Source organism: Meles meles, chromosome 7 (genome assembly GCF_922984935.1).
Source record: "Meles meles chromosome 7, mMelMel3.1 paternal haplotype, whole genome shotgun sequence".
Classification (NCBI taxonomy): domain Eukaryota; kingdom Metazoa; phylum Chordata; class Mammalia; order Carnivora; family Mustelidae; genus Meles; species Meles meles.
Window position 1 is genome coordinate 109,390,435 of NC_060072.1, and position 24,199 is coordinate 109,414,633.

General features: G+C 41.2%; 2 protein-coding genes across 4 annotated transcripts in view; one reads left to right on the forward strand and one right to left on the reverse strand.

Annotated features, from left to right (window-relative positions):
• Window positions 1-16,071, forward strand: part of CCDC77 (coiled-coil domain containing 77) — a 28,043-nt gene extending 11,972 nt beyond the window's left edge. For all 3 annotated transcript variants that reach the window (XM_046014064.1, XM_046014065.1, XM_046014063.1), the window contains 8 exons: window positions 3,932-4,028; window positions 4,864-4,939; window positions 6,081-6,172; window positions 7,513-7,661; window positions 12,289-12,508; window positions 14,034-14,159; window positions 14,258-14,410; window positions 15,173-16,071. In XM_046014064.1, the coding sequence (XP_045870020.1) occupies window positions 3,932-4,028; window positions 4,864-4,939; window positions 6,081-6,172; window positions 7,513-7,661; window positions 12,289-12,508; window positions 14,034-14,159; window positions 14,258-14,410; window positions 15,173-15,319 (1,060 nt within the window). In that variant the 3' untranslated portion in view covers window positions 15,320-16,071. The remainder of the gene's footprint in view (window positions 1-3,931; window positions 4,029-4,863; window positions 4,940-6,080; window positions 6,173-7,512; window positions 7,662-12,288; window positions 12,509-14,033; window positions 14,160-14,257; window positions 14,411-15,172) is intronic.
• A 2,054-nt stretch (window positions 16,072-18,125) lies between these two features.
• LOC123946473 (60S ribosomal protein L23a-like) lies at window positions 18,126-21,243 on the reverse strand. Its single transcript, XM_046011848.1, has 2 exons — window positions 20,821-21,243; window positions 18,126-18,131 (listed from the first exon to the last, which is right to left on the reverse strand). The coding sequence occupies exons 1-2, from the start codon at window positions 21,241-21,243 to the stop codon at window positions 18,126-18,128; spliced, it is 429 nt and encodes a 142-aa protein (XP_045867804.1).
• Between the last annotated feature and the right edge of the window lie 2,956 nt (window positions 21,244-24,199).

The window sequence follows — 24,199 nt, forward strand, 5'->3', positions numbered from 1 at the left end:
GCACCCCCAACTGTGTTTTAGAGTTTTAGCTCTTACAGGTAGGCCTTTGATCCATTTTAAGGTAAACTTTTGTATATTATAGTAGGTAAGGGTCCACCTTCATTCTTTTGCATGTTGGATATCCAGTTTTCCCTAGCACCATTTGTTGAAAAGACTGTCTTTTCTCCATTGAAAGTTGAAAATCACTTAACCATACATGTGGGACTTATTTCTGGGCTGTCTATTTGATTCCAGTGGTCTAAAGATCTGTCATTATGTCAGTACCACACTGTTTTGATTACTGTAACTTTGTAGTAAGTTTTGAAATCAAGATGTGTGGGTCTTCTAATGGTGTTCTTTTTCTAGATTGTCTTAACTATTTTGAGTTCCCTGAGATTCCATATGAATTTTAGGGTGGATTTTTCTATTTCTGAAAAAAATGTCATTGAGATTTGATGGGAGTTGCTCTGAATCTGTAGATTGCTTTGGATAATATTGACATCATAATATCAAGTCTTCCAATCCATGTACATGGCATCTCTCCATTTATGTATGTGTTCTTTAATTTCTTTCAGCAATGTTTTTAGTATACAAGTCTTTCACTTTCTTTTTTAATTCCCAAGTATTTTATTCTTTTTGATGCTAATATAAAGCAAATTATTGTCTTAATTTCCTTTTCAGATTGTTCATCATTAGTGTATAGAAATGCACCTGAGTTTTGCATGAAGAATTTGTATTTTGCTACTTTGCTGAATTCTCTTTTATCAGTTCTAATGGGATTTCCTTGGTTTGTTTGGTTTGGCTTTTGTTGTTTTTATGGAAGCCCTCGGTTTTCTACATATAAGATTATGTCATCTGTGAACAAAGATAATTTTACTTCTCTCTTTCTACTTTGGATGTCTCTTCCTTTTTTCTTGCCTACTTGCCCTGGCTAGGATTTCCAATACTGTGTTAAATGGAAATTGTGCAAATGGGCATCCTTGTCTTGTTCTTGATGATAGAGGAAAAATTCTGGTCTTTCACCATTGAGGATGATGTTAACTATGGGTTTTCCATACAAGGCTTTTATTGGATAGAGGTTGTTTCCTTCTTTAGCTAGTTTGTTGAGTGTTTTTGTCATAAAAGGGTTTTGAATATTGTTACATGAGTTTTCTTTATCAATTGATGATTGTGGTTTTTTTTTCCTTTCATTCTGCTAATGTGGTATATTACATTGATCAATTTTCATATGCTGAACTATGCTTGGATTCCAGAAATAAATTCTACTTAATCATGGTGTGTAATCCATTTAATGCTCCTGAATTTGGTTTGCTTGTATTTTGTTGAGGATTTTCACATCAGTGTTTTTGAGGGATATTGGTCTGTAGTTGTCTCTTCTTCAGTTTTTAGAAAAGTTTGAGAATTATTGGTATTGTCCTTTAGATACTTGGTTGAGTTCACTAGTGAAGACATCGAGTCCAGAGTTTGTCTTTGTCAGGAGGTTTTTGATTATCAACTCAATCTCCTTAATAGTTTTAGCCTTGACCTAATGCAGAATTTCCTTTCAACTCTGGGCCACACTGAAAGCTCATCTTTCATGTCACTTGATATATGGGTCAAGGCAGTATCCCAGAGTATGGGATGTGGTCTCTAAGAGATCTGAAGAGTCCTTTTTTCTACGTGGTAAGGGTAAGGCACAGTAATTTGTCCTTTACTTTGAAGGATATGTCTGGTCATGCCTAGATCAGACCCCTAAAACCTCACTGATGTGCTTTGAAATGTTTACTCCAACCCTCTCAAGCCCATGTATCTTACCAAGGGTTTTAATGCATCTGCCATTTCTTATCTATCCAATCTAATTTAATCTGTTATCATTAGTAATGAACTAATAAAATCTGTGGTATTGCCAGATCCAGGTCTCTTCAGACTTATTTGATAGGATGCAGAAGAGTTAACATGGTTCTATGGAAAGACTGTAAAAGTATACTATGTTCACCCCACACAAATGAGAACTATTTATGGTCCTGTTAGGAATGGAAAGGAATGCATTTGCTTAATCAGTATCCATATACCATGTACCTAAAACCAAGTTAATCTACAATAGCAAAAACACTACTTCTAGGACAGTGACTGAAATTGGGACCTCCTTGACCTCCTTGGTAGTAGTCCACTGTTATCCTGGTTTTGCATAGGTCATACTGTGAATTAAATGGGGATTTGATGGTGACTTTGACCCCTACATCTTTTAAGTCTTTATCTTCCATCTTGGCAGGGGTGGGGAGGGGCAGTTTCAGAGTCTTCCTCTTACCTTAACCGAGATGCCAAGAAACCAGTTTGGAGGCTTATGCCAACTACCAAATATGTCTATTCCAGTTATACATTTAGAGATGGGGAAACTAACCATTGATTGGGTCTGGATCCAGTGGACCCACTGTGAGCTGGGCCTGGTACAAAATTCTGTTGATTACATGGTTCCTATATACTCCAGTGCCATGATAATGGCAGGTATCAATGTCAGTTCAGACCCTGGATCCATCAGTCCTTGAATTACCTGTGTATTTCCTTTTCTCCAGTGTATAATTACTTAAATAAATGGCCATGGGTCTTTTGGGGAAAGACTAGGGGACTCATTATCATGTACTTGCTGTGGTGTCACTAAGTCTTACCTCCTGGGGACCCAGCTTCTTTGTCAAGTAATAATCTTTATGCTGGCTAAGGTGTGGAAAATGGATCAGAAATTGTGCTTTTGTGTAGGGTGCTGCCCTTAGCCTCCCTTCATCTTTGATTTATTTTATTTTATTTATTCATTTATTTCTTTTAAGTAGGCTCCATATCCGATGTGAAGCCCAGTGTGGAGCTTGAACTCACAACCCTGAGATCAAGACCTGAGCTGAGATCAAAAGTTGGACGCTTAACCAACTGAGCTACCCAGGAGCCCATCTTTGATCTATTTTAATTTTTTAAGCTGTACCCTGTTAACCACCCATCTGTTTTGCCCCTAAGAACAGTGTGTTTGTTTGTTATTAAAGATTTTATTTATTTAGAGAGAGAAAAGGAGCACAAGGGGAGGTGAGGCCAATGGAGAGGGAGAGAGAGAGAATCTCCAGCAGACTTTGTGCTGAGCACAGAGCCCAACACAGGGCTGGATCCCATGGCCCTGAAATCATGACCTGAGCCCAAATCAAGAGTCAGATGCCCAGCTGACTGAGCCAGCCAGGCACCGCAAGAACACTGTGTTCTATAAACCATCTCCATATCACAGACTCTGAAATCTTGTTTTAGAGTTTGCTTCCTTGGTCCATTTCTGATATAACTATCTTAGGTTGGGTTCCCCAGAAAACAGACTCTGTAATGGATATTTGCTTGCAGGAGATTATTTGGAGAGTCCCTTCAGGGATAACCACCTATGAAGGAATAAAGTCTGACTGGGCAGCAGTAGAATTATTTAATTAATTACAGAAGACCTCAGCCAGTGCTACAGGGTTCACTGAGGCTGGGATGGCCCGTCAGAAGTATTCTGAATTAAGGCCAGGGAACTGGACTTCTCTGTCCTCTCATTAGCCAGGCCCTGGTCCAGTCTGTCCATTGGGTATACACTTAGTTAAGGCAGTCCCTCTTGACTGAGGACAGTTCTGGAGAGAGATTCAGCTGGGAGCCACAATTTGCAACATTGCTGGCCATTGGAGGAATGAACCCATTAGTGCTGAAGAGGGGAATCTGAGCAGGGTACCCCAGCATCCACTATAACTCTCTTCTAGAACCAACTACGAAATTTTTTTATGGTCCCCTCTCTCAATTTCTGGATATAAATCTCTGATGTTTTAAAAATTAGAGCCAAGGTCTCAATAAATCTTATTCAATTTTAATTTGATGTTGCCATTGTCTTAAAAATAAATCAGAAAGGAGATCCTTTAAACAGAAAATTTTATTTCCTCTGAACACAATGTGTGGTTACTCTCTTTGAGAATTGCAGGGAGATAGAAGACAAGAAAAAGATTCAGAATCTCTTGGCTCTTGTGGGCACAGACACTGGAGAAGTGACCTATTTTTATAAGGAGCCTCCAAACAAAGTAAGTAATCTTTGGTATGGCATGGTAAGCATTACTTTTTATAAAAAAATAGGCTGGGGTCTATAATAAGAGCAATTTTGGTACTTGCTAAAGAAGATAGAAGGAGAATTAGCTGTCTTAGTCCCTAATTCTTCAAAGCATTTTCTATAAATACAAAGAGCTTTGTGCTTTCATTTACTTTTTTCCCCCCAAAAAATCTTGGGAAGTGGCATCATTTCACTGTTGGGAAACCTTAAAGCACAGAGGAGTGGATGTTTTGGGTGAGGTTAGAGAGGAAAGCAGGAGCTGACTTAGTGTAGGAGCAAATTCCTAATACTCAGATTTCTTTTTTATCTTAGTTTATGCTGATGATAAAGTACTACATGGTCTTTATGAAAAACATCAGAAATCTATCATATAAAAGTGGCAGTCTCTTTTATCCCCAGAGATAAAGCTCTTTTCCCATTCATATAGAAATATTTATGTGTATATATAGTTTTTTTAAAATTTTTATTCTTCTATAAACTGCCTCAGCGAGCATCTTCGTGCATATCTACACATGCATGCTTTTGTGTTCCTGTTATTTTCCTAAAGGCCCTTGCCAAAGATGCCCCACCCCTTTCTTTTAGCAGATAGTATTAAATAACTCTGAAATTTAATTTTTTAGCTTATTTCACTAGCTCTGAGTTTTGTCCACTTTGGTGTCCCTCAAGCATGACATCCTTATATGATTATGGTAATTCCGACCAATTGTATTTGTGAGTAGTGTTTTGATCTATAGAAGTAAAGCTAAAAAGAAATACAACATTTATAGGAAAGCTAATTCTATACTTTTTGGGGTTTTTTGCTTCTTCAGGTCAGCATTCACTCCAAGACTATCCAGGCTGTAGGCATATGTGAACAGAATGAATCTTCCTCAGCTTTCAGAACAGGTACCAGCCGTATTGCTCTAAATTCTCATTTATGCAGAATTCAAAAACACAGTCAAATAATTAGATTTTGTTTCTACTATGTAGTAAGAATGAATGTTCATAATGATGTCTCTGCTGGTTTAAGATCTCAATGAGCTTTTTTTCCTTTAACCTTCCCATGATGTTTTAATAAAGGAGAATAAAGAATACATAATAAACATGCTTATAGGTGATAAAAACAGATTTGGATAACTTCTGGGATCACAGAATGTTAATTAGCTTCTAAGCTTCAGTCTCCCCCTACCCCTTTTTTTTAATGGAAATCCCAATTTTATTTCTTTCTTTACCTTTTTTTTTTAGAAAATTGAGATGTAATTGACATATAACATTACATTTAAGTATATAATGTAAGGATTCAATATTTGCATATATTATGAAATGATCACCACAATAAATCTAGGTAACATTCATCACCACAGTGGTCACAGATTTGTTTTTCTTGTTATGAGGACTTTTTTTTTTAATATTTTATTTATTTATTTAACAGAGATCACAAGTAGGCAGAGAGGCAGGCAGAGAGAGAGAGGAGGCAGGCTCCCTGCTAAGGAGAGAGTCCAATTCGGGGCTCGATCCCAGGACCCTGGAATCATGACCTGAGCTGAAGGCAGAGGCTTTAACCCACTGAGCCACTCAGGCGCCCCGTGATGAGAACTTTTAAGATCTGTTCTCTTAGTGTGAGCTTCTTGAATCATCCTAGGAATTTTGTTCAGTGTAATTTTAGTGTTTCTTATTTTTAAAATAATCTTCTCTTTTGAAAATTGGGTGATCCATCATAACCAAATATTTAGACTTACTTTTCCTTATTCCTTATCTTTTCTGATTAAATATGATTTTATGAAGAAAACGGATAAAACTTCAAAGGAAAATTTAGTATATTCTTTAGAAAGATGAATATTATTATTCAGGAGACATCCTAGCAGAGTTCCTTTAGAGAGATTCCCATTTGAAAAATATTGCTATAGTCATTGTATGCTTTCCTTTCTTCCTTTCCTTCTCTTCTAGGTAAATGAAATCAGGCTCTTCTGCGTAAGTCTGCTAATGCTCGAAGAGCCAAAAGAAAAACTAAGTAAAGGTCTTGATTAATTTTTGTTTTCTATTTTAGATTCTAAAGTAAACAAAAAAAAACCAGCAATGAGAGAGAAGGAAGAAAGTTCTGAGCAATATCAGAGAGACATACAAACACTTATCCTACAGGTAAAGCAGGACAGTTTTCTGTCCACAAGTTTAGCTTTGTATAACATATCTTTGTTATCATATAAGTACCTCCTTGCACACATATTATTTTTTCTTTTTTTCCTTTTGTGTGTGTGTATTTTTTATTAACATATAATATATGATTTGTTCAGGTCTGTCATTCATTGGTCTTATATAATACTCAGTGCTCATTACAACACACACCCTCCCCAATGTCCATCACCCTATTACCCCAACCCCCACCTCTCCCCTCCAGCAACCCTCAGTTTCCTAAGATTAAGAGTCTCTTATGGTTTGTCTCCCTCTCTGGTTTCGTCTTGTTTCATTTTTTCCTTTCTTCCCCTATGATCCTCTGCCTGCCTCTCAAATTCCTCATATCACTGAGATCATATGATAATTGTCTTTCTCTGACTGACTTATTTCGCTTAGCATAATACCCTCTAGTTCCATCCATGTTGTTAAAAATGGCAAGATGTCATTTTTTTATGGCCTTGCACACATATATCTAGGCATCAAGTGATTAAGAAAATTTAGGTTGTTCCTGATTTCTGAGAGTTTATGTTTTAAAACCATTATTCTCTATTCAGCCGTTCTAGAAGTGCTGTTCTTAGCTCTACCCAACAAAACTATCATATAGTAAGAATTCCCTTTGTGGCCTAAGGGATACTCAGAGAGTTACAATTGTCTCTGCTGATAGATTGACCAGTAGGGGTATATTCATGTATTTAGTGCATGTGTTCTAAAGTCACCAATCATCCTTTTACCAACTGGTAATTGTGTAACACTTGCAACCATGGTTTTTTTTCCTAGGTGCACTCAAGTTTCTGTCCTTACTAGGGTCTGTTGCTTTAAATGACAGTTTCTGCCTTTGGCCAGTATCTCCACTGGGAGTCATGACAACCAGAATCAGAGAAAGAAATAATATGATACTGATTTTTCTCCACTTTTTAAATTAAAAGATGAAGAAAAGAGTCATTTTATTTCTATGCAACTAGGGAGTTTTAGAAGGGAGATAGTCCTAAGAATCCCAAAAGGGAGATAGTGAAAAGCTGAAAATGTTAGGGTAGAGGAAACTGGATTTTCTAGCTTTTTGTGTGTGATGCAGATCCTGTGTGCTGTGAACAGAGCTTGCTCTTGTGTAGCCTAACCCCATGTATAAGATAGTAAATAAAAAGGAGTACACTTAAGACTTTTCTTCTATTTGTTTTGCTGCCGTGCTTTTGTTTGTGGATTTTTTGTTTTGTTTTCTAAAGTTTTTTGGAGAAAGACTCGCTTTTCGAGGTAAGAAATAAGTGGAAGTGAGACAGGAGTGGATACCTCACCCCTTTTGGCCTGTCCAGGTGGAATCACTGCAGGCTCAGCTGGAAGAGCAGACCAAGCTTTCTAGAGAGCAAGTTGAAGGGCTCATGGAGGACAGACGGATTCGCATTGAGGAAATACAAGTACATCACCAGAGAAATCAGGACAAAATCAAAGAGCTTACCAAAAAGTGAGTGTTCAAGAAAGCTGCACCTGACAGATCTGTAAATTTTTCTGAGTGGCTTGGAAGTTAACAGTTCTGTCCTTAAGCAGCATAGCACTGTGCAATTGAAAGGGATCTGGAAAATTCGTCTTCGTCAGACACCCCTGCTTCTATGTAGGTGGGTGTCCGGGCTTCTCTGGGAGTGCTGTTGATTCTTTTCTTGAATAGCTGCCAAGTATCCCCCCATGCTCTGTTTAACCCACTTGACTTTTAGCTTGACCTTAGTGGTGAAGAAATGTTCTCTTATCCACCGACAGGTTATCCAGTGCAGCCCAGTACGGTAGGGACCTTTTCTTTTGTTTGTCCCTTCACGAATGTGGGGAAAATGACTACATACCTGTACAAAAACCACAAACTCTCTGTCCTCTCTGCTTTAATTCCTCACCTGCCTGCCTGCCTTTCCTCACCTTTCTGCAGTTGGGTTTCATCTGCAATCTTTTACCAAGCATGCCCTTTCTAAGGTCATCACTGACTTCATAATCTCTTTACAGTGCCTCTTGTCACTAGTATCATTCCGCATATTCAGTACCTCTGAGCTCCCTTTCTTTGAGATTAATTCTCTTTGCTTTCTGTAGCACCTCACTTGATTCTTCTACCTGTCTGACCCTCCTCAGTTTTTTTAACGGTTCCAGTGGCCAGACTGTGCTGTACAGATCTCTTCCGTAATGTTCGAATGCCTCCAATTTACCGCGACTAAAACAGACTTTTTCTTTCCCAAGAAACATCTTGTTGTCCCATCTCAAACCTACTATTACATTCTTTAAAGATATCCATCCTGTTTCCCAAGCTTCTAGACCTTAGAGTTATCTTGAACTCCCCACTCTCTTATTCCTGAATTCCGAGCCCTAATGAGTATGATGAGCCTGGGAAGCCTCTCCAGGCCGTTCTCTCCCTCTCATTCTTCTCACGTTGGTTCAACCTATTCTTTTTTTTAAGATTCTATATATTTTCTAAGTATCTCTAACCCCAGCATAGCACTCGAATTTGTGACTCTGAGACCCAAGAGTCATGTTCTCCCCTCCTGAGCCAGTCAGGGGTCCCCCAGCTCTATTGTTGTTTACATTCCTGCAGTAATCTAACTGTTCTTCCTATCACTGATCCCACCGCCTTCTACAGTCTTCCTCACTGTTATGAGTTAGAAGTTACCAGCTGCTCCATTAGGAGTTACCAACTGCTCAGAAACATACGATAGCTCCCCGTTTATCTCATGATAAAGTCCTGCTGCCTCAGCATGAATTATTAGAATCTTTGTCATCTGACACCAAATTAACCTTTTCAGTCTCAGCTCTTCCTCTACTGCTGTGTTTTAACCTGTCCTTCTGTCTGACCACTGATGTCTGTTGCTTATGGGATCCTTGCTGTGTGGCAGGCACTCTGCTGTGCATGGTCATCTCTTCTCTGAACACTTCCCCCGGCAGAATTTAATTTTTCCTCCTCCGCATTCCTCTGATGACTTGCCTCCCTCTCGTGGCACTAATCGCCACCTATTGGAGTTATGTCTGTTCCCCAGGGCCGTGCTGTGGCCTCAGTTAAGCATCTGACTCTTGATCTGAGCTCCGGTTTTGATCTCAAGGTTATGAATTCAAGTCCTGCCTTGGCCTCCGTGCCCAGCGTGGAGTCTATTAAAAAAAAAAAAAGTGTGTTGATTAAAATTGGATATGATTCTTAAATTAAGATCTCTGACCAATACAGGCTAGAAAATGCTTTCTGCCTCTTACAGACTCGGGTTTTTTGTTTTTTGTTTTGTTTTTGCTTTTGTTTTTAAGATGTTACTCATTTATTTGACAAACAGAGATCACAAGTAGGCAGAGAGGCAGGCAGAGAGCAGGCTCCCCGCTGAGAGTCAGATTCGGGGCTCGATCCCAGGACCCTGAGATCGTGACCTGAGCTGAAGGCAGAGGCTTAACCCACTGAGTCACTCAGGCGCCTCACAGACTCTGTTTCTTTTAACACAGTATAATATGTTTTCATGTGGCTAGCACATCTCCATCTTCATTTTCATGTTTGGTATTTTGTGCTTATACATAGCATGTTCACTTTTCATTGGATTTTAATTGTTTTTAAGGAAGCAGTGTTTTTAAATTGTCACAGTAATTTGTAATTTTATATCTGTCTTCTAGCAGATTAATAACCATCCTAGTTTAGCATTATCTGCCCGTCTGAGCATATAATCAGTCCCTTACATTAGATAGATCATCCCAAGGATATTGAATGGCATGAAATCCAAGGCCTTTAATGATTGTCCTTTGGGTCTCATTTTCATACCATTTATACATTAACAAGACTATTTCTTGCTCAGTTTGTAATCGAGAACATAATGTAAAATAGAATAAAATAACTCATTGAAAGCACGAGAGATCTTGTGGTAACTGAATCAGTCTCTCTTTATACACATACATATATATCTGAGTATATGTATACATTCGTCTGGTGACAGTTACCCTGCTTTGTGCCTGCATTATGCTCTCATGTTCCCCTTATCTGTGTATCCTATTACTCATGAAAAGAACTAAGTTTCTCTGACATTATTTGGCCAGTGGAAAATTACAGTGATTGCCTCATGGTATTTAATATTCTTTGCAAGCAGTTTGATCATTTGATACAGTATTTTTCCAGAAAGTATTGATGTTGAACTGATGAGTTGCTAACTTCTTAGGGATATCCTTTTTTGAAGATAGAAACATCATTTGCCTATTCCTAAATCTCAGTAGTCAGCAGGAATTTGTTTAGTACTCTGTGTATGTTTAGTATTTGGTACTGTTCTTGACAATATGGTGATAGCAAGGCAAAAGTAAATGATAAATAAGGGAAATGATTTCATTCAGGTTAGAAAAAATATGCATCTTGGGGTGCCTGGCTGGCTCAGTTGGGAAAGCATGCAACTTTTGTCTTGGGGTTATAAGTTTGAGACCCACGTTGGGTGTAGAGATTACTTAAAAACAAAATCTTTAAAAAAAAAAAAAAAGAGAAGAAATTATGCCTGTTGACAGTTAAAACATGACAAGGGCACCTGTGTGGCTCAATCAGTTAGGCATCTGCCTTTGGCTCAGGTTATGGTCTTCGGTCCTGGGATTGGGCCCCGAGTCAGGCTCCCTGCTCAGTGGGGATCTGCTTCTCCCTTTCCCCTCCTGTTTGTGCTTTCTCTCTCTCACTCAGTCTCTCAAATAAATAAATAAAATCTTAAATATAAAATAAAATAAATAAAACATGACACAGTCTATGAGCAAGTGTCAAATTATAACACAGGGGTAGAAATTTAAACTGATACAGTCAGAGAATGGAGAAACTAAATGGGCTAAAGTTGTCATGATCTCTCCATGGAGGAAACTGATGTTGAGGAAAGGACAAGTTTTGATACCAGGCAGTTTGCATGTGGAGTACAGCATAACAAAACCGAAACTATTTTTGACATTTTAGAACTTATGTTCACCCTCAGTCAGGGAATATATTCCATACTTGTGCAGGCTCTCTGTAGATATTTCTGTAAATCTTTAATGATATAAACTAGAATTAGCATTGGGAAAATATAAAGACCAGTCTACCAGTCTACGTTGGGCACATGGGTGACACAGTCAGTTAAGCAACTTAACCTGATTTTAGCTCAGGTCATGGTCTCAGGGCAGTGAGATGAAGCCCTGCATTGTTCGGCAGAGAGTCTGCTGGAGATTCTCTCTCTCCCTCTGCCCCTCCTCCCACCCAATGCATGCACACATGCTCTTTCTCTCTCTCTCTCTCAAATAAATTTATTTTATTTTATTTTAATATTTTATTTATTTATTTGACAGACAGAGATCACAAGTAAGCAGAGAGGCAGACACAGAGAGAGGAAGGGAAGCAGGCTCCCTGCCAAGCAGAGAGCCTGATGTGGGGCTCGATCCCAGGACCCTGGGATCATGACCTGAGCTGAAGGCAGAGACTTAACCCACTGAGCTCCACGGTGCCCCAATAAATAGATCTTTTTAAAAAATAATGTTTTTATTTAAGAGAGAGAGATCATGAGCGGGGTGGGAGGGACAGGGAGAAGCAAACTCTGCCGAACAGGGAGCCCAGTACTGGACTCAATCCCAGGCCCCTGGGATCATAACCTGAGCCGAAGGCCGAGGCTTAACCAACTGAACCACCCAGGTACCCAGTAAATAAATCTTAAAAAAAAAAAAAAAAAAAAGACAAGTCTGTGAACTAGTGTGCATGGATAGGTACATTACACTTTGTCCAGTAAAACATGTAAGTTTACCAGTGATTAGATTGTGTCTTTTAAATACTGCTAGTGATATTTTACAGAATTTATGTATTGCACAATTTTTTTTAAATATTTATTTATTTGACAGAGAGAGAGGGAGATCACAACTAGGCAAAGAGGCAGGCAGAGAGAGAGGGAAGCAGGCTCCCCGCTGAGCAGAGAGCCCTATGTGGGACTCGATCCCAGGACCCTGAGATCATGACCTGAGCTGAAGGCAGAGGCTTAACCCACTGAGCTACCCAGGTTCCCTATATTGCACAATTTTTAAAGAACCCATATCTTCCCTTTGTTTGAGTAACTATGTACCATATATACCACTAAACATGGTGTCCACATTTGTACTTTCCGTCATAGTCTCCATCACACCCAAGAACTTCTCTATGAGAGCACGAAAGACTTTTTGCAACTCAGATTTGAAAGCCAAAATAAAGAGAAGTCGTGGATGCTTGAAAAGGATCATTTGATGTCGAAGATTAAGCAATACAGCATGCAGTGTAAAAAGAAAGAAGAAAAAATTGGAAAAGTTTGGCCAGTCATTCATGAGACTCATCATAACCAAAATGAATATATTAAGGTAGTTTTCTTATGTCCTACAGAAATTGTTAATTTTTCTGGAAAAGTTGAAAGAACTCAGAGAATTCCAAAGAACCTGAGAATTGAAATATAAGATCCATTCAGTCCAGAAAGCTGTTGTAGCAGCAGCCGCAAGAACTTGGTTTCAAAGAATAGCTTATCATTATAGTGTTGAGAGATTTAGAAAAGTGAACTATTGATTGATTCATTTATTCATTCAACAAATATTTATTGCACTCCTACTGTGGGCTAGGCTCTACAGTAGTAGATAAATTAGACCAGGTCTGCCTTGCGGTATTTACATTTTAATGGGTGGGGGGTGGGGAGGGAAGACGGGACTGGCTGGCTCAGTGGTAAGAGCATGCACCTCTTGATCTTTGAGTTCAAGCCCCACATAGGGTGTAGAGACTATTTAAATAAATGAATGAATGAATAAATAAAAACTTTCACGGGTGAGAGGGTACAGAAACAAATGAATAAATAAAAACTTTCATGGGTGAGAGGGTACAGAAACAAAACAGAGAAAATGATAGCTTATTTTAAAAAATGGTGTTAAGGAATTGAAAAGATTATATGAAGATTTTGTATAGTTGCTGAAAGTCTGCTTTTATAGGAAAGCACAAGGACCCTCTGTGAAGTCTGATATTGTTGCTGAGACCTATAAAATGGTACTGAGCTTGTCATACAGACCTAGGGGAAGAACATTCCAGGCAGAGGGAAGAGCAAGTCTAAAGTATGTTCAGGGAAGAGAGGGAATATCATTGTGGTCATGGAGGGATAAGCAAGAAGGAAGTGGTAAGCAGAGAGGTTGGAGGGTGGGTAGCAGACAGTCGTGGAGGGCCTTCCAGGGCCTTTACATGCCTGCTAAGAATATTTAGTGTTGTATGTCTTTGAAGGATTGTGTGTAAGGAAGAAACATGAGCTGATTAAGGTTTTTATCCATCATTCCCTCTGCTTAATGGAACATGTATATTATGTGTTCTTGTTTCTTTTTAAAGAAGAGCAAATTTGTGTCAAAACATATGTTGTCATGTCCTACTTGATATAGTTCTAAACTCCATTATCTGACCCTTCTCAGAGCCAAAAATACTTGTTTTACTTTAAAGAATTTCTACTGTGGACACTTCAGGAAAAGGTTAAGAGAATCATCTAGAAATAGGAGGCTTTCAGATGTTCTCCAACGTTCTTTGCCATCTTTTTTTTTTTTTTTTAAAGATTTTATTTATTTATTTGACAGACAGAGATCACAAGTAGGCAGAGAGGGAGACAGAGCGAGAGAGAGGAGGAAGCAGGCTCCCTGCAGAGCAGAGAGCCCGATGTGGGGCTCAATCCCAGGACCCTGGGATCATGACCTGAGCCAAAGGCAGAGGCTTTAACCCACTGAGCCACCCAGGCACCCCCGTTCCTTGCCATCTTGTTCCTTAGCTCGTTTTAGACTTAATGGAAATCATTTCTTTCCTTTCTTTTGTTGCCTAAGACTATTTGAATTACCAAAATTGTAATTTTATTTTCCCTCTGACCTGCAGTCCCTAAAGGATAAGTTAGTTCAAGAGAAAAAATTGTCCAACATGTATCAAGAGCAGTGCATTTCCCTAGAAGAAGAACTTGCCCGAATTCGTGAGGAAGAGGGAGTGAGGAGAGAGATCTTCAAGGTACAAATTCTCTGCCATTTCTGATGGGGTGGGAAGCGCAGATGCTCCGGGAATGTGTCCCTCTCTTCACAAATGCCTTGCCATGTCTCTATATTTAGGATCGCACTAACAAGATGGGGAAGCGTTTACAGGTGATGACAAGACGCTATGAGGCCTTGGAGAATCGGCGCGTCCTGGAAGTAGAAGGCTTTAAGACGGATATTAAGATTCTTCGGCAAAAGCTGAAACACTTGGAGCAAATCCTCTATAAGGTAATCACTGATTCTGAATTACCGAGAGGGGGTATAGGGGTGCAGGTCAGGAAGCATGGTCGTGAGGGCTCCTCAGAAGAAAGATGAGCTGTTTCCCTGGTGGTAGACCCTAGCAGATCGACATCCTTTAAGTCTCATTAAAAGCAGCTTAAGTACACAGCAGAGGGAGGACACAGTAGACTGAAATCATTGCTAGTCTGCACCATTGTACTTCCATCTGAGTTAAACTTAGCAGAAAGCTTCCTCCTTCCCAGATCAAGAAGCAGATGAAAAGAACTGTGTCTATTTTACCAATGGAGAGAGAGCGAGTGAGTAAGGAATGAAGTAGTGTTTCCCCTCAAACACACCTTTATTTAGAGTTCAGGTTGCCTCAGAATCCTTAGATTTAAGCAGTAATCCACATATCCTAAATGATTGCTATGTGCCAAACGAGGTTAGTTACAGAAGAGAAGCTTTTTTCCCCATTCTTTGGCAAATTTACCAGTAACATTTATATTAGCCTCTGTTTTTACTCATTATTGTTTGTTGATCTCTATCTTATGGCTTCTTTACTATCGTATAGAAAAAGCAGAGTCTCGTGCCTTTTCTGCTTTAATTCTACTCTACATTTTCTTTCTTTTAGTCATTAGCAAGCTAAGGATTGAATTTATCTTATGTGCTAAAAGTCTGCCAAAAAGGAGTCAGCATAGCCTAGTCTTTATGACTGGTTTCTTTCTCCTGGAATGTGCCGTAATCATTTCTTCTTTTTTCCCCAATCTCTAGGCAACACTGAATGCCCAGGCAAACCAGGATCTTGCCATTCTGTGTGAGGTGCGTGACAGCAATAGACGGGCACATAAGCTGCAAGGAGAACTGAAGAACCTTAAGTCCAAAGTCTTTGGTCTGGAGAATGAACTTAGACTCTGTTGATGTTTATGTTTAGCCATCGCCTTCATCTGGAGTAGGTCTGCTTCCTAAAATCTAAGGAAAAGGTCCTTTTCTCCCAGAAACTATACACAGAGCCGGCTAGAATCGTGATATCCGTTATTAAGAAGATGGGGCTAGGAATTGGGGACAGCTAAAAGAGCCCTTCTTGCATGCTAAGCTTTAGCTATCATTTTTGCTGTCCTATTAACCTTTTTTGTGTTTTTGGTCTGGATTATAACCTGAATCACTTAGAGACTTTCCCACATCATTTCTCCCATTTATAATATGATGACAGTTTTTGTTTTTTTAAGAAGGCAGTGATGATGAAAATTCCAGAAGGAAGTATTTTTTGCTATGAGCCTAACTGGGTGTAGGAAGTCGAAACTCTGCCTGAGATCAAGGCATCCTCTGAAGTTGCCCAAGGCAGCAAATTACAATTTGTCACATGTAAACAGATAGTAATTCTGCTATTTAACTCTTCCATTGTGAGCCGAATTACTTTTTTGGAATACCCAGTCTCAGTAAGTTTCACCAGAGGGCACTAGAGACCCTAGTCTTTGTCTTTTCTTTTTTTCTTTTAGAGACGCTATTTTTAAGCAAAATGTTCATCTAGGAAAATAAAGGTGCCACTTTGGTAAGAGTGAGTGAAACTTTAGTGATCCTTATATGAAAGATCATTATTTTACCAATAAAATGCTTTTAAAAAAATAATGTATAAATCAACTATTTTTCAATAAAAATGTAATTTAAAAGATTCTAGTTTCTATAATTCTTGTTAAAACCACATTTATAACTTTGTTAATGACTCGGTTTACTTACTTGTTCCATGGTCTCTGTAGTTTTGTACAATTTTTAAGGTTTTACTCTGAAATTTTATGATTTAATAACCTTTTTGTTTGATGCCTAACATCAAAACAGTAACTAATAAAAAGTCAGTTCCTTAAGTGTTAGAACAAAAGGAAGAACCATCGTTATATATGTCCCTTTAAAGCCCAAGACTGATCCCTCTGGGAATTTGGGGTTGAATTTATAATTTATTAGTGAAAAAAACTGTAATCTGTTATCATAGGCTTTAAAAAAGAAAAAAAAGCATCTCCTACTGGCAGTTCAGTCACCATTTTCCTTTAACACAAATGTGAAAAGCTGAGTTCTTTCCTTTGTCCTGGGTGAATTAGAATGATGCTATATACTAAGATAGGATCTGCTGGCTTTCCAGAGGCTGTCCAGAGACATTTGCAATTATTTTGCCCCAGATGCACAGCAATTTGCTTAAAAAAGGATATAGATGGAAAAACAGATAAGGTTTTAGTGCCACTGTCTTTGGTTCTATCACTTGAAGAGAGATGAATGAGAAGGGATGTCGGTGAAGTAAAGTACTGGAGGAGATTGAGAGTCAATCCTGGTGGGCAGCAGGAAGAGCAAATGAGTAGATAATCCCAAAAGATTGATTGCCTCATTTTTCACAGAGGAAATAAAAGCAAATCCTTCCACTGAGAGTGGAGTGGGGCACTGTTGTGATTGGGAGCTTGAGAAGAGGGAATGTTTGGAAAGATGAGAGGGTGCTGGTGAGGGACAAGCAATAGAGCCATTAGGAGGTCTTGAAGAATTTAGTGAGTTGAATTGACTGCCAGTGAAAACCTGTCTAGCATTCCAGCAAGTCATAATCTGTTTCAAGTGCCCTCCTACCTTCCCAGGTAGGTAAGGGCACAGAACCAAATGGATCTAGAACAGGCAGATGGGCAGGAGAAAGGGCTGGAGGGTTTAGCTGCCAAGTAAAGGGAGATACCACAAAGGAAATGTTTCTTTTTTTTTTTTTTTAAATATTTTATTTATTTGACAGAGAGAAATCACAAGTAGGCAGAGAGGCAGGCAGAGAGAGAGGAGGAAGCAGGCTCCCCGCGGAGCAGAGAGCCCTATGTGGGGCTCCATCCCAGGACCCCGGGATCGTGACCTGAGCCAAAGGCAGAGGCTTTAACCCACTGAGCCACCCAGGTGCCCCAAAGGAAATGTTTCAAAACATTTTGTTTGTTTTTAAAGTAATTTCTAGGCCCAGTGTGGGGCTGGAACTCATGACCCTGAGATCAAGAGTCACATGTTCTGGGGTGCCTGGGTGGCTCAGTTGGTTGGGCAGCTGCCTTTGGCTCAGGTCATAATCCCAGGGTCCTGGGATCAAACCCCAAAATGGGCTCCCTGCTTCATGGGGAGTCTGCCACTACCTCTACCCCTGCCCCTCCCCCTGCTTTCACTCTCCCTCTCTCTTAAATAAATCAATAAAATCTTTAAAAAAAAAAAAAAAGAGGGGTGACTCTGTGGCTCAGTGGGTTAAGCCTCTCCCTTCTCGCCTTAAGTCATGATCTCAGGGTCTTGGGATTGAGCCCCACATCAGGCTTTCTGCTCAGCAGGGAGCCTGCTTCCCCCTCTCTCTGTGCCTGCTGTTCTGCCTACTTGTGATCTCTCTCTATCAAGTAAATAAAATCTTTAAAATATATATATAATAAAAAAAAGTCACATGTTCTACCAAATGAACCAGTCTCCAAAAGGTCTTTTTTTTTTTGGTTAAGAGTTTATTTATTTGACAGAGAGAGAGATCACAAGTAGGCAGAGAGGCAGGCTCCCTGCTGAGCAGAGAGCCTGATGCGGGACTCCATTCCAGGACCCTGGGATCATGACCTGAGCTGAAGGCAGAGGCTTTAACCCACTGAGCCACCCAGGTGCCCCCAAAAGGTCTTTTTTTAAACCTCTACATAGCTTTATGGGTCTCAGCTGTGAAGTAGTCCACTCCTGGACTGACCAGTAGCTTAGTTCCCAGTTAGTCCTACAAAAAAGCAAATGTGAACATAACAAAGCCCTCTGGAGCACTTACTTCCTTGATTCCTTGATTACTTCGTGTCTAAGGTGACATCACAGTCTTTCCCTGTTACCATGTTTGGGGTAGCTCTCAGTTTGGAAATGACATAATTTATTTCTGAGATACCAGATGATAATATTCACACCTTAAGTGGAACCTAAGTGTATGGAGTAAGACTGTTACCGTGAAACCCACTGCCCTTGCCATAGCAGCTTTCTGGGAACTTGCCTGTCAAATGGCAGCGTCACCGCTTTTGTTTGCAGATCTGTTTGGTATCTCTTCCTCTTTGCTTCTTGGACTGCGTGGCTTCTTTTTGAAAACTGAGCCAGCCACGCCCTTTTTTGTTTTTAGACAGAGATCACAAGTAGGCAGAGAGGCAGGCAGAGAGAGAGGAGGAAGCAGGGTCCCTGCGGAGCAGAGAGCTGGATGTGGGGCTCGATCCCAGGACCCTGGGATCATGACCTGAGCCGAAGGCAGAAGCTTTAACCCACTGAGCCACCCAGGTGCCCCTATACCAGAATATCTTTTAGATAATTGCAGTCACATGTGGTTGTAAGAAATCATACAGAGACATCCTTTTATGTCCAGTTTCCCCCAGCACTCCATTCTGACACGGCTAGACTACAGTTTTTGCATCCCAGCAAACTCTGAATAGGACCACAAGGTTTCTGATGGGCCTTGTGTTGGTTTTGTGAGCCCCCCCCACCCCGCCCGTTTTTGCTTCACGATTGTCCTACCCACTAAGCATCTTGGTATTTAACCCTATCAGTGCTAATTTTAAATTTGTACAATCTTGATATTGCTATGTTGACGGTTCTTTGCCCTGACATTTAGAAAGAGATAATGAAATTTAAATGGAGGAATCTAAAATCTGAGTAATGTAGTATTATAGTATTGTCAGGCAGATTTCTATAAAATTTCATTGGGCCCCAAGCTCCATAATCAGTAAAGATTAAACTGGTCTGTCTGAAGTTCTTTCACTTAAGCTAGAGTGATTCTCCATTTCAGCCCCCTAGGCCAGGCCAGCACCTGATAAGTTCCTGCAGAAAATAGCTATGTTCTTTATGTGCCAAAAGCTGTGTTCTCTTTCTTGCTTCGTGTCAAAGCAATGAATTCCTTTCCCCCAAAAACGACCTCATAAAATTTCTCTTTCTCTGTATGTTCTTTGCTCAAATCCTCTATAACATCTTTGGGATTCTGTATTTCACCTCTACTCAGTCTGACCATAACCCTCTGGAATTCATCCTGCACCTTCTCCTTGTGTGTCATACCTGGCCTCCCAGCTTCACCTCCTGAACACTGGCATCTTAGGATGCCACCCTGTCCTCGCCTGTTCTCCCTGCTTTGTCAATCTCTGTCCCAGCTCCTCTGTCTGTTGAGTTTGCTCACTCCTTGTCTGACTCTCTTCTGCTTATCCCAACAATGTCAGTATCCCCAGAACTCTGTGACCCACATGATCCTCCCTAGGTGATCTCGTGCTTTTCTATCATGCCAACAATGTTATGGGATTTCTTTTCCTAGAGATCTCAAAAAGCAGGAGTAATCTCCCTTGAGAGCAGTATGGAATTTTTAAAAGAAACTTTTATTACTTTTAAAAATTATTTATTTTATACAGTACTCTCTACACCCTATGTGGGGTTTGAACTCACAACCCTGAGATCAAGAGTTGCATGCCCTACCCACCAACCCTGCCAGGCACCCTGTGAACAGTATAGAATTTAGGGGAAAACTTAGTTGAAAGCAAAACTTTCCACATTGTAAGCCAAGGTTGCACTGGGTTGGGAAAATGTATAGCAAAGGGTGACTGAACTCAGATGAGAAAAATAAATCAGAGACTGATTTATTTATTTATTTTTAAAAATTTTATTTATTTTTTTGACAGAGATCACAAGTGGGCAGAGAGGCAGGCATAGAGAGAGGAGGAAGCAGGCTCCCTGCTGAACAGAGAGCCCGATGCGGGGCTCTATCCCAGGACCGTGAGATCATGACCTGAACAGAGGCTTAACCCACTGAGCCACCCAGGCACCCCTCAGAGACTGATGTAAAGTTCCCAAGTTCACTTTCTAATAATCTAAAGAAAAACTGAGAGCATGAAATGTCCCTGAAAAAGATCTGGGATGGTGGAATGCAAGGTTTTCCCATGCATATCTCTCACTGACCTGCACTGACAGCCCTCTTTTGAGGATAAGATGTCAAGTTGAAGAGCAGAATCTTTGTCAAGGCAGAAGAATTTTTTTTAGAACTCTAGGGAATAAAAATGTTTAGGCAGACCTCAGCATTTCACTTTCTCCAAGAGTGGTTCCTTATACCCAACGCCCACCCAACGCCCACCCTGACCACCCTCCACTACCACCAAACACACACCAGGTATTTGATGAATATATGAAGGGCCAGGAGAACAAAAGAAAAAACATCATGTGACGTTGCGCTGTCCTTGTCCCAAATCACTAGACGGGGTTTATCTCCTCTCTTCATAGCTTCATCCAATGAGAATGTTCTATTTCAATTGGTTCTTGGAAACTGACTTTATTATTTTTTTTTATGGTGAAAAGATTTATATTTAGAATTAGCCAGCTGGACTCAGTTTAGATGATCCCAATTTTGTTGGCAACATCCAAAGCATCCTAGTCAGGAGCCAGCTGAATGGAACATATGCCTTCTTCTCTCCATCGGGTCTGATCAGGGTGTTGACCTTGGCCACGACAATGTCATAGAGCTCCTTCACAGCATGTTTGATCTTGTACTTGTTGGCTGCGATATCCACAATGAACGCAAGTGTGCTGTTGTCTTCTATTTCTTCATGGCTGACTCGGTGGTCAGGGGGCTCCTGATGATGGCAGACTGGCCAAGCTTGCTTCTCCTGGGAGTGCTCTATCAAAGATATTTGGGCTGCCTTCAGAGACGCAGCGTCTTGGGCCATCAAAGGTAAGTGACGTGCAGATCTTTTCTCTGTGACTGTGGGCACCTTCCGGCACCCCCGTCCTGGCCTTGCTTTGGCTTTGGCTTTGGGAGGGGCAGGGGCTTCCTCGTCACCTCCGGTGCCTTCTTCATGAAAGTGCTGGTTCTTGTAAACTGACATTAAATCAGACTCCCCTACTCAACGCCTTAGCGTTTACCATGGAAGGTGGTAGGAGCCTCCCCTCCGCCCCGCCACCAAGAGGGGCCGAAATCCTTCTTGTCCTCACCCTATCCGCTTCCTGCTCCTGATGAGCCTCAATGTTCACGAGGTTTGCTGCCTGCAGAGGGCGTTGAGAGTGGATGAGCAGCGTTGCTCTTCAATTTTCCCTCTCCAGAGCCAAGTTAAATTCCGGAGAACCACATACAGTGAGGATTTTTGTTTTCTTTCTTCCATCCCCAGTCCGGGTGGCGGCAGAGCTCAAAGGATAGTCTGTTCTGGGGAAAAGACGGCGTCTGCCTCTCTCCCAAACCAGCCCTGATCAAATCCCAAGCAGCCGGTCCTTAGATAACACAGCTGAGAAACCTGAAACCAACAGCCTGGACTCCCATCGGAGCCCAGCATCACCGTCTGGAAACGGAGACATGCCGCTGAGATGCCACAGTGATTGAGTGTTAAGTAGCATGGCTGGGGTTCTCTCACCAGAGTTTATAGCCTGGACCTCTGAACTTAGACAAAGAAGGTTTTCAGAAAGTCTGTCTGGGGCTGGAGCCCTGGAGCTGTTTTGTGGCACTCTGCACACGTACTAGCCGTTAGGATCATTGTTCTTCCCTAGCAAAGCCATTCAGTACATTCATCCAGCCTGCTGTCCACAGGCCTGGGTTGCCTGCCACTTTCCCAGAAGGTGAGGGGATTCGATTATGTTTGTGGCAAGGGAAGGAACGTCCCTATTTCCACTGTTGCTTTAATAGAGGAAGACGTCCTTCAATGAGGGGGCTGAAGAGGAGGCAGAGCCTCCTGGGATGAAGAGTAAGAACACTTCCCCTTATGACAGAGTGTTTACAGAGTGACTTCTGGGCTGGAAGCTCTAGAAGGAGTACAGCTTGTAGCGTGTAGAACGGATGTGGTCCTTGACAAGCCCTGTTAGTGACTGGAGAAGCTGGGAAGTGGTAGATGTGTAAGGAAGAGTTTCCTCAGGATGAAAGAATAGAGGTAGGAAATTCAGCTTCCCTCAGAGGCTCGGAGACCCACAATTTATTCTGAAAATGCTGAGAACACCCTCAGCGCTGCAGAAGGTGGTGCCAGAGAGCTAAGTCAGGCAAGAAAGCTGCCTCTGAGACTACCCTCTGTACAGTGTGGGTCCACCTTGTATGTATCCGTACTTGTGGGGACCAAGCCTGTGGGGTGTGTCCTGGGAGAGGAGAAGAAAGCACCAAGGGTTCACTCAGAGGGACGTGGGTCATGGGGTTCAAGCCATGGCAAGTTACATAGCTCTCAGACATCAAACACTGCCAGGACGTGGGAGTGGGGAAGAAGCTTCTTGGGGCTGGGGGGTCACTACGCTTTAGCTTTAGCTACAAAGCCCCTCACCATTATCTGCGGTAGCAGATCGCAACATGCAGACAGGAAAGAATGTCTTTCGACAAAAGGGTGAGAACATGTCTTTCTCATGAGGTTTAGTGGTCAGAGAGAAGGGAGGTAGCTAAGGGTAAGAAGGGAAGCTTGCCAGGGAAGGCTCTTATAGCTTCTGTTTCAGCACTAACTAATGAGCAATGGAGAGCGCTGCTCACCCTTTCTCCTTGTGGGTTTCCCAGCAACAAAGCAAATCTGAGTGGAGGGGAATAATTGCTGTTATTCAGCTGAAAAGCCTAAACAAGTCGAAGTTAATTTTTTGACTTAGATAATTGTCTGTTGACTTGCTGGGGAATCCCTTTCCTTGGGGGAGGAAGGCAGGAAGAGGGGTTGTGATAATTTGGAGGCATTCACACTGCAGACTGGAAAGAGAAGCAAGACCCAGCAGTAGATGCCAAGTTTAAGCTTCGAAGCATATAGTTCCAGTCTGGGTCATGCCTTGCATTTGCTCAAGATGGAATCAACAACTTTATTTGCTTGGGAGGGAGATGAAGCCATAAGCTCTCAGCCTGTGAACTGCCTGGGAACCTTTCCTGAAAGCTAAAGAGCTTTGCTCTGACCCATAACATCTCTGCCCTCTGTTCATCTTTCCTTTGACTCCTCTCTAGACATGATATTTAAAAAAATTTTTTTTATTAATTTGAGAGAGAGAGCTTTATTTATTTGAGAAAGAGAGTGAGAGAGGAAAAGCAGAGAGGAAGAATGAGAGGGAGAAGGAGACTCCCCGCTGAGCAGGGAGCCTGCCTTGGGGCTTGATCCCAGGACCCAGAGATCATGAACTGAGTTGAAGGTAGACGCTTAACTGACTGAGGCACCCAGGCGTTCCTCCTTTGACTCTTCTCATCTGGTTCCTTTGACTATGATGTAATCTTGCACACAATCTTCTACAACGATGGTAAATATCCATCCGTTTCTCAATCCAAGTATGCAAAATTATTTAGGACCACAAATGGAGGGCAACTAAGGCTTGGGGCTTGGCCAGAGTTCATACAATTCTTTGCACCATCTGCACAGAAGGGCCCTGGCAATCAAGAGAAGTAGCCAATAACATGCATTCCGTGAGGGTTTCCACCTTCTCCTGGGATTCGCCTCCATCGTAGCAAACTTCTGCAGAAAGACTTATACAAGATGGGCTTGTGGAAGGAAGAGAGAGGAAAAAGCGACCTCTTCTGTAAAGAGCGGAGCAGCAGCACTGAAGAGGGTGGGGAGGAGGAGGAGGAGAAGAATTATCATGTGGCTCGGTGAGTTATGGATGTGTGAGAGTGAGCTCAGAGTTTCCAGGGTGAATATATTGCTCCAGGGAAACTTCCAGGGAAATATGTGCAAAGGGAGAAAAAAAAAGGCATTGGATCTGAAGTTAGAAAGCCTGAGTGTGAGTGCCATCTAAGATACAAGTCACCTATATCACCTTGGACCAGCTATTTAACATCTCCTTATCTGTGAAATGGAACTAGTGAAATCTGTAGCCGTGGATGTGATACGTGAGCTGAAAGAGATAAAACAAATA